General features: G+C 39.8%; 1 protein-coding gene across 1 annotated transcript in view; it reads right to left on the reverse strand.

The window, feature by feature from the left end:
• Positions 1-11,083, reverse strand: part of IQGAP2 (IQ motif containing GTPase activating protein 2) — a 259,957-nt gene that overhangs the window by 58,687 nt on the left and 190,187 nt on the right. The window contains exons 14-15 of the mRNA XM_087430147.1: positions 7,169-7,259; positions 2,065-2,232 (exon numbers count right to left, since the gene is read on the reverse strand). Of these exons, the coding sequence (XP_087286273.1) occupies positions 2,065-2,232; positions 7,169-7,259 (259 nt within the window). The remainder of the gene's footprint in view (positions 1-2,064; positions 2,233-7,168; positions 7,260-11,083) is intronic.

The raw sequence follows: 11,083 nt of genomic DNA on the forward strand, positions 1-11,083 counted from the left end.
ACAACATGGATGAACTTTGAAAACATTATGCTGAGGGAAAGAAGCCAGACACAGTATGATTCCATTTATAGAAAATATCCAGAATAGGCACACAGAGAACGTAGATTAGTGGTCACCTGGGGCTGATGGTAGGGGATGTGGAACAATGGCTAATAGGTATGGGGTTTTGTTTGGTGAAATGAAAATGTTCTGGAATTAACTAGCAGTGTTGGCTGTACAAGTTTGCGAATGTACTAAAAACCTCTGAATTACACACCTCGAAAGGGTGAATTTTATGGTATGTGAATTAATTCTCAATAAAAATCAATTGCAGGGCTGGCCCCGTGGCTTAGCGGTTAAGTACGCGTGCTCCGCTGCTGGCGGCCCAGGTTCGGATCCCGGGTGCGCACCGATGCACCGCTTCTCTGGCCGTGCTGAGGCCGCGTCCCACATACAGCAACTAGAAGGATGTGCAACTATGACATACAACTATCTACTGGGGCTTTGGGGGAAAAATAAATAAATAAAAAAATTTAAAAAAAAATCAATTGTATTTCTATATATCAGCAATAAACAACCCCAAAACGAAATAAAGGAAACATTTACAACAGCATCAAAAATGATAAAATACGTAGGAATAAATTTAACAAAAGAAATGCAAGCCTTGTACACTGAGAACTACAAAACATTGTTGAAAGAATTTAACAAGCCCCAATTAAAAGTAAAGATATCCCACGTACATGGATCAGAAGACTTAATATTGTTAAATGGCAATACTCCTCAAATTGATCTACAGATTTAAAACAACCCCTAACAAAGTTCCAGCTGGCTCTCTCTCTTTTTTTTGGAAGAAAAGTAACTCTAAGGTACCTCCCAGGTTTCTGAGTTGGATATCTGGGGACATTTTGACTCCATTGACTAAAACATGGCACATGGGAAAGGGAGTAGACAAGTTTAGGAGAGAGAAGATAAACTAAGTCTGGGCCAGGACGGATTTGACATTATGATGGGTCATCTCTAGGAACTCAACCTCTGCATTAATACAGTTGTGCAACTCTTTCCCCGTGAAGAGTGAGGAAGGCTCAGCACGGTACCTGCTGATGAAGAGATGTGGAGGGAACAGAGAGGGGCTCAAGGGTCGTCAGAGGTCAAGTAAGAGAGAGGGGCCAATAGCCCGCCTCCCATTTCATTATCAGGAAGATTTGCTGAGTTGGAGGGGGAATCTCCAAGTTGGAAATGCATCAGACAAACTTAAAAGTAAGTACATAGAGTACTATTGGACAAACTTTCAATTGAACTAAATTTTTTTTTTTAAGTTCCACTTCTAAGGCCATATACTGTCACAGTATCTTCCTAAAGATGAAAAGTACTATGTACATGACCTATGCTGTGGTACAAATAAACACCAGGCTAGGAGTCAGGAGACACCTTGATCCTTGATGCTAGGACATAGCAGGTGCTCGAAAAATCTACTAAGGGAATGATGGATTATCTCTGTCAAAAATCAATCTCCCTGGGTCTGTCATTTTTTCCTTCGGTCCAAAATCTCATGAATGTGAGTTTCTAAATCTGATAAATGAGTGTTAAACTCATGATCTCAAAGACACTTTCCAGAGCTAACATTTCATGATCTGCCACTGAATTGAATAGGCATAAATACTTGCCAAGGTTATTGATCTGATCTCTTGGAGACCAATTCACCACACTTTATTCTGTATTTTCAAGATTACTCTTTATTCCTACTTAATATCATACAATCATGTATCATTTGTTTCAAAAAGGATTGAGAGAAACATGAGTGTAAAAATCAGTTTGTATCACTGGAGGAATGGATCAACAAGCAAGACCTACAGAAAGCAAAGTCTCCTTAAATACTGTATCTTCTCAAGTCTATGATGCCACCCATGCATAGTCACCAAGTAAATCACAGCTTTCCAAACAACAAAAAAGAAACATCTCAAAATTTTCCTGTGCCATAGATGACAAAAAAAATTTTAGAAATGTTCATTTGAAAACAATATTTGTCTTAAAATTAAGAAAAATATTTAAAATATTTAGTTGGTGCTAAATGACGAGGCAGCTTACCACTTTCAGATTTTTTCTCTTTTGCCTTCGCAAGGGCATCATAGTACCTGTCAGCACATTCGGGGAGTACGTCATTTGGATTACAAACGGAAGACTTCAAAACAGACAAAATATCACTTGACTTTTCTCTCTCCAAACACTGATTAACATCAACGACCAGCGTAACCCCTGGGTAACGGAAAAGAAAGTTTCTATTAATGGTTATCCTCTGCTTACCCTAGAGGCAGGCAAGGATATAATTCAACCTTTTAGGAAAGCATTGGTATTAAACCTTTTTACCCTTTGAGAGTATGTACCACATATGCCTGAGACAGTCACCAACTCACCTACCAGTTTAGCTTGTAAGAAGATTCCCAGGAGCATGGTTTATTAAAAATCTCAGTCTTTCCTGGTTACTCTTGTGTGGTATCAAGACATTAGGTTCTGCTCACCGTAGTCATCTATGAAACGGGATGAATACACACCAACGTGGATACGCAGCCCTTACGTAGGGTCATTAATCAGTATTGGAGAACTAGCTTTACAAAGACATTTACTTATTCTCAGAACAAGTAAAATGCTTTCTAAGCTACAGAAATCCTGATAGTCTCTTGTATAGTGCTAATATATTCTCAAGATATACAAAGGCTGTCATTAGCAACCTAAATGAATGCTCTAGAAAGACAACAGGCACAGCTGGTGGATATGTGCAATGGAGTTCAAAAACTTAATTCTGGAACCAGTTTAGGCTCGAAAGCATTTTATCTCATTGAAATTTCTGCCTCTCCCCTTAAATAAAACCACATTGAACTCTTGGTTGCCTAAAAAAAGTTAACGTGGTGAATTCTTTATAATCCACTTTAGGTCCAGGTAAGAATATTCTGGTCCAACCAATGGAACTACTGTTTTCACGACCTGTAAATGTACTGAGTTAGAAATGTAAACTAAAATATGGAAGAAACCAGGTTAAAAAACTTTCTAGATGAAAAGAGAGGGGAGAGATGGATATTTTTTCTTTTTTTTTAAACACATACATGTCCAACTCTACCATACAAATGCTAAATGGTATATTGTTGTCATCAAATTATGTTCACATGTACATAAAACTATGAATGCTGAAGGGGCAAGAAAAAAAGAGTTGGACTTTCAACAGCCTGGAGTCAAAGTCATGCGAATCTGGAGCAGCACAGAAAGAATAACAGAGAACCTCTGTGGCAGACTCCAATTGTTGCTGAACAAACGGTATAGCGTATGTTCTTGTGATTACAGAAGTCAGTAGGAATAGGTGAACTGCCCCTCTTTCCTCTTCTCCAGGAAAGCTTCGTAGGGTGAGAAAAATGTGGCACTGGTATTTGAGAAGTTTGTGGGCTGAGAGAAGCAGAAGGAACAAGTAAATGACCAAGAATTCCCACATAAATTATATCTGATAGCTTTGTCTAACCCAGTAAAATGCTATTTTCCTTAAAGGATGGGGATTATCAAGGCATAAATTTCTTGCATACAGTAATGTGCTTTATCACTGAGTATTGATGTGCAAGGAGTGGGTCCACAGGTTAATTTTCCAGATTACTGAAGCTCATCTTAACAGAACCATTTTCCATGAAAATCGAAAGCCCTGGGGAAAACCCTAACAGAACAGTTTCTATGCTGCTCATCATTCTACCCACAGTCCCTAGTACCTAGTAGGTGCTTCCTGCTTGCTGAGAGCTGCCAGAAGAGCCCTTCATGTCATTAGAATCAGCCTGTGCTATAATCCAGCGGGCGACACCTTCAAGGACCATGGAGGTGTTGGGGCTTCTTTGCTCCTGCACTAAATGGCCCCAAACTCCTATGCTTGTTAGTTTCCCCCCTTGTCACTGCCAGCATCCCTTCCTGCTGCTGTCTGTGTGCCTGCATAGAACAGCCCGAACACTTCACTGCCTGGTAACACGTGGCTCCTGATGCACTCTGAATTGGGAAGAGAAATGAGCAAACATGTTAGCCTTATGCCTAAGACAAGAATAAACAGACAAAGTGTGTGTCCACAAGGCCCCCACAAGTAGAGGCAATCAGTTCCAGTGCACAGGCTTTGAGACATCCATTCTGATTGCTTTTTGCTTAACCTGTGGGTTGTGGTTAAGTTCCAGATAGTTGAGGATGTCAGATAAATGATCTCCATAAAGTTAGGTATATTTCTGCTAAGGAACAAATTAAGAAACCTTACACAAATCTCCTAAAAGACCCCCAAAAAGTGTTTGCTTTACATCATAAGCCAATACCAGCAGCCTTTCTCTAAGGCACGCGTTCTCAAAAGAGGCGATATAACCTTTTGGTTCTTGGGGGGAGGGGGTAAAAATGACCTTTTTATGTATAAAGCACAGATCTGCATATGGTACATAAACAGATGTACAATCTATCTGTGGTATTAAACTTTCACAGTGAGGAGCAATTGGGGGGAAAAAAGTCTAGAAAGATTCCTTAGGGTCCTATATGGGAAAAAGGTTGAGAAACATTGCTGTAAGGGGTCAAAAGTAGAGACAAACCTACTTTAAGAAAGCAAGATGCTCCAGTGAAAATGCACCTCGGGCCAAAATGAAGGAGACTTGAGTCAATCTGCCCTTTGAAATCTTGCCTGTGGTAAAACATATGGGCCAATACATTTTCTTTTATCAAATGATCTGAGAGTGGGTTTGATGCTTACAACATGTGACGAGAATCTGTTTCAAGTCTTCATATAAAGGATGAAGAATGCTTTTAAAAGTAAGATTAAATTCCTTGTTGAAAAACTGGAAAATTCTCATCTCAGTGTCAGAATATAGATGGTTTTATCTTCAGAACATCTTTTTGTTGTTATATACCATAGAAGAAACTATATCAACTCCTCTGAGGGACAGGACACAGGGAGAAGATAAGATTTTAAATGTGCAAGTGTGGAGCACAAAATCACACTAATTTAAGAAAACCTTTTACTTTCATAGTCAATAGAACCATGAGTCTCAACAAGAAAAACAGAATCTACTTTACTTTTGTCAAATGTAAGAAGAACATGGAATAAAAGGAATAAAATAATCTCTAATTCGGTTTGACCTCTGAGAGAAAAACTGTAACCCTTTTAGGCTATTTGAGTGCCTACATTAAAATCTAATCTCTTAAAAGTGTTTGTTCAAACTACGGCTGCCTTCAGTTTTATATTTAAATTTAGATCTCTTATATACACATCTCAATTTTATTTTTTTCTTAAAGATTAGAGTGCTAGAACAGAAAGACTTCAAAGATCCTAAGGGTATAGGGGCCGGCCCCATGGCTTGGCGGTTGGGTGCGCGCGCTCTGCTGCTGGCGGCCCAGGTTTGGATCCCGGGCGCGCACCGATGCACCGCTTCTCCGGCCATGCTGAGGCCGCGTCCCACATACAGCAACTAGAAGGAAGTGCAGCTATGACATACAACTATCTACCGGGGCTTTGGGGAAAGAATAAATAAATAATTAAAAAAAAAAAAAAAAAGATCCTAAGGGTATAAAAGTTCAGTTTGGAGAAATACACATATTTTTCCAGGCTAAGTAAATAAAAACCAGATGTTCCTTACAGATGCTTCCAAATTTTAAAAGTACATCTTTGGAGCAAGACTAAGGCATCCCAACAGCATTCTATGACCTGATACAACCAGAGAGATTCTAATTGTGCCATGAATGGACTGGTTAATGAACTACACTTTTAGGAATCTTATCTTAATTAGAGTAGGTGATTCATACATGTAGAGTGTTAGTCAATCTCGAAGCTATTTTAGATTGCCATGTGAATTTTCATACTATTCCTTCATGAAAATAGAGGCTTAAAATAAAATTTAAAAAACTATCATTTGAGCCAATGCGGGGATTCTGTGAGTTGCTGAGTATATCTATTCCAATTATGCATTCTGGACTGGGGAAAATAATCCTAGGGTGGATTTGGGGACTCACGGGACCCACTGTGAGACGGACCTGAGCTAAAACTCCATTGATCACCTGACCTCCATAAGCCCCTACTCTGACTGGCAGACCACAGTGAAGTTTTGGGTCTCCTGGAATTAGTGTCAGTCCACAGCCAATGTCAAGTAATCCCTAAACAGTCTGACTATGCTCTTTGCCCCCAGCACAGAAACCATGGTAAAAGGCCACAGATCTCTTTGGGAGAAGCCTGGGAGCAAGATGAACAGTGTAAATTTTTGGTAGTGTAGTAGAGTCCTTTCTCAAAAGGACCCAGCCTCCCCTTCATTCAAGGAGCTCTGGGTCTGTAAATGGCTCACGTCTGGGAATTGACTGAGCGGCCATAACTTTGTTTTTATGATTTAAGTTAGACTTCTATTCACTTAGAACTCTTCCATTTGTAAAAATCAAGTAAGAATTCAGTAGACTGTCTATTTCACTTCTAGGAACACCATGATCACATAGCTAACTCCATAGTCTCAGTGAGTCAGATTATTCTGGTCGCCGCTTTGACTCTGCCGTCCATCACAGTAAGCACGCCCACTTGTTTCTGGTGATGAAGTGCTGCCACCTGGCCTCTGCTGGCCTGCCCGACAGATTGTAGACTTGCCGGCCTCTCCTCAATTGCATGAGCCAATTCCTTAAAATAAATCTCCCTCTTTCTCTCTCCATATATATATATGTGTGTAGATAGATAGACAGTATATATACTTTCCAGAGAAACAGTAATACATATATATATAAAACTATATACGTAGTTCTGTTTTTCTCCAGAGAAAAATATATACGTAGTTCTGTTTACTACAAGGACTAATACAATGGAAGGCATGGAGGGAGGATGGGCATTTATTAAGCAGAAATGGGCTAGTTTTCTAAGGATCAAGATAAAAAAGAACTTGATTAACTATAAATTTGAGAGGTTAGAAACCATTTTTTGCTTTCTGGATTTTGTTCAACAACACTCTCAGCTTTTGCTGGAGATGGCACCTCATCACTGAAAATAGTGCAACCAACAAATCTTAATTTTGTGTAAATACGTATTCAAGAACTAAAACTGGTAAGGGAGGCCAAATCTTCTCAGAAATTAAAATTACATAATTAAAAAAATTATAAATTAAAGTAAAAGTGCAGGGCGTAAGCAGGTGCAAGCAAGCGGGGCCAGCCAAAGGAGGTGCGGGCTTACACTGCTTCGCTGTGTCTTCGTCCACGTTGGCCTCATCGACTGCGTGCTGTATCTCGTCCAGCCAAAGAACTTTAGAGGCACTCTCCGAGTCCTGAGAATATCGCCGTAGAAAAAAAGAATGAACAGTGAATGACAGCGCAACAGAATTAATAACTGCTTTTCAGGAGCCTTTTATTATAATTTCCACAAATTCTGATTTAGCAACTACTCATCACTGCCATGTACTGTACAAGCTACTAACGAAAAAGACCCCCAACCGGACCGCTTCTCCTTTCTCCCCAGCCATCCCTGTAGACCAGCCCATTATCGCTCAGCTGGACAGCTGCACGGGTCTCTATTCACTTTTGTTGTTTCAGTTCGCCCTCTACCACAGTGGTCATCTAAAGAGAACCAGATCATCTCCGCAAAATGGACCCCTCGTGACACCACTCCTCTGCTTCTCCTCCTCCAAAGGTTTTCCCCTGCTGCTGGGAAGAAACCAAACTCCCTTCCCGTGGACTCAGGGGATCTAATCATCTGGCCCTGCTGACTGCTCTGGCTTCACCTCACACTCCTCTACCCCCCCGTTCCAGACCTTCAGGCCACAACATTCTACCCCAGCTTCAGGGCTGGTGCTTTTTTCCTACCATTCAGGCCTTCATTCAAATGCCACCTCCTCCAAAAAAGCCTTCTCTGGATGCCCTAGTCAAATACTCTCTCCCTCAATCACTCAGTAACTGTGGTTCCCAAGGTGGCCCAGAGTGCCACGGGATACTTTAAATTTGAGGGAAACACAATGATACTTGACACAGAGTCTCAGACACAGAGACAAAAATATAAACAAACAGAGCCAGCCCTGATGGCCTAGTGGCTTGAGTTTGGCATTCACCACCTCAGCAGCCCAGGTTCTCTTCCCAGTCACAGAACCACCTGTCAGCGGCCATGCTGTGGCGGCAGCAGCTCACATAGAAGAACTAGAATGACTTACAACTAGTGTATACAACCATGTCCTGGGGCTTTGGGGAGTGAAAAAAAAAAGAGGAAGGTTGGCAACAGATGTTAGCTTAGGACAACTCTTCACCTGCATAAATAAATAAATAAATAAATAAATAAATAAATAAATAAATAAATAAATAAATAAATAAATAAATAAATAAATAAATAAATAAATACCAAAAAAAAAAAAAAAAAACATGGTGATTGCCCTGAAGGAGCTAACAGCTCAGTAGAAGAGACAGATGCATCAAAAAATAATTATAATACAATGTGATCAGGGTAATACTAGCTGTAGATACACAATCTAGAAATAGCCAAGTAGGGCTTAACTTCGAGTAGGGGGGTTGAGTTGCAGGGTGAGAAAACATTAAGCAGTTAAGGACAGCTTCAGAAAGGAAGTGATAGCAGCAATGAAAAGGCATTGAAGTATCTTCACTATTTTTTACTTTTGGGTTGATTCTGATGATCTTGCTACGAATGCAGTGCTGGCATATATTGTAATTAAATGAGTCTTCCAGACAGTAATTGCACTTTATATCAATTTGTCCAAGATTATAAGTAAATGTTTTTATCAGTAGAAATTAAAGATTTTCAGGGAAGATAAGTCATTCCATTAACAAAAATGGGGACATTTGCCTATGCGTAGGAATGTAAGTATCATGTACTAAATCATAAAGCAAGACTGTGATGAATAGAATGGAGCTCATTGGAGCCATGAGAAGCAGATCCATCATTTGGGACTCAAGATGGATGAGGAGCAGAAAGGAGAAATAACATTCACCAGCTCCTCTGGCAGGGTTCAACCCTATTTCCCTTAGAGACTAACATGAGAAATTATGTGTGGAAAGGGCTCTGAAAATGAGACAAAATATCTGTTATTTCATCCTGTGCCATCTGGGCTAACCGAGACCATTGCCAAAGGCTCGGTGCCTGCTTCTGCAATCATCTCCAGCTAGGTCCGCCACGGGGGTACCGTCAGCTGTTAGTAAGATTTTCCATTTCTTGGGAGAATGGATGGGAAAGGTTCAAACAGGAAGCAAGATAGGAAGTTGAAGACTAGAGGAGGAACGAAGAGACAGGGAGCAGGAATTATTTTTTTCTCTGTTTCCAAGGCTAAAGAGAACCTGAACACTCCCCAAGGTACAGCCTAAAAACTAAGCTCCTTACAAGTTAATTTACGTCTGCCTCAATGTTTTTGAACGGTATTTACCAAATTTCTTCATAACTTATCACTGCAGAAGAGGCACCATACAAACTTTTCCCCAGATGAGAAGTTACAATCCTACTTAAGTATTAGTTTAATAAGCCAAACTGAAGAGGGACTTTGCACATTAAATGAATTTAAGGCAACAGTTTAAATCATGACTCACTGAACTAAAGGTTGTTAGAGTTAAATGCAAAACCAAGAGTAAAAACTGAATCCTACCAGAGGTCTCCTTTTCAATTGCTCATGAGAAGACTGGAAATATTATATACACAGGATGGCCATGGCTCCACCTCCAGCTAAATAGCTAGGTTCAACATATGAGTTACAAATGGACTAAGTGAACAGAAAGTAGGCCATCTGCGAATCATGTCATAAATTCCTGAATTTAGATGAGTCCTACAAAATTTTAATTAAACAAAAAAGTACTCTCTTCAATATTTTGTGCTTTTTTGGTTACTATTTCTGCAACACAATAGCATTCTATCTCAGTTTATGTTACCATAAATTATGTAGTCATCGCACTGACTTTTGATTGCAAAACTCTTGGTGTGATGAAATTTGAATCAAGATGTGAAAAGTTTACATAGATCAATTCCTTCCCAGCTTATCCCTTAGCCTGTAAGTCTCATGTGAAATTTGCATTTTCTGATTCTCGTTGCATTTTATAGGCAACAGGCTGTTGGGTTGTCTGGCTTAGTGTTTAACCTTAAGTTTCATTAATTACAGGAAAACCTGTTATAATGCAGTGTTTTTTTTTTTTTTTTTACTACATATTAAGTCATATCCTCCAGAGTATAACTACTCATAAAAGCTTAGGTGTTACGCAACACTGTGAATGTACTTAATGCTACTGAGTTGTACACTTAATAATGGTTAAGATGGTAAATTTTGTTACGTACATTTTACCACAATTTACAAAAAAGGCTTATTGTAGACCTGCTCGCCAATACCCATGGAATAAAGGGAGTCCTCTGCATTTCAACATTATATTATGATTTATTAATCAAATAGTGTTGTTTGCCCTGTCCCCACCCCCCGCCCTGGCTCAGAATATATTGAGCTGTGGCAAAGTAAAACAAAACACTATAAAACCAAGTTCTGGCCAAACACTGATGACTAATTCTGACCAATTGACAGTGAGGGAGAATTTTCAAAGTAAATCAAACACTTAAACAATTTTAACTTCTAAAAAATGTTTGCTTTCCATGATTCACTTAATTTATAATCATGTCATAAGTTTAAGAATTAAAATTTGAAATAGCTGGGAGGATAAAGGAAAGAATAATTTCTGACAGCTCAATTATTAAGTAGAAATTACACTCTGGAACTGCATTTTTAAAATGGGATGGGACAGAGTCAAAACTAGCTGCTGCTCAGCATCTATTTCCCGCCCCCCAGTAAAGGTCAGTACACCATCTGCATTCTTTCAACACACAGATGTAACCCGGTGGGAATGCCAGCATCTGTTCAGAATGGACCATTAGGGCGGGCGAGAGTTAAATGACTTTCTCCGGGATCACGCATCATGCTCAGAGGCTCAGCCTGAGTCATGCACACTGAAACTCGAGTGTTGTCACACCCTTTCCCTGCAGAGGACCTGGGCACGTTTCCTGCCTGCAGAGCACAGGAGAGCACACGTCTACAGAGAGAACAAGGTTTCCATTTACTCTTAACACATGGAACTGAGGTGAAACCGTGCTCCCCGATTTTACACATTTGATGACATCTGGGAA

This window comes from Ceratotherium simum, chromosome 4 (assembly GCF_057802395.1).
Source record: "Ceratotherium simum simum isolate JZ-2026a chromosome 4, ASM5780239v1, whole genome shotgun sequence".
Lineage (NCBI taxonomy): Eukaryota > Metazoa > Chordata > Mammalia > Perissodactyla > Rhinocerotidae > Ceratotherium > Ceratotherium simum.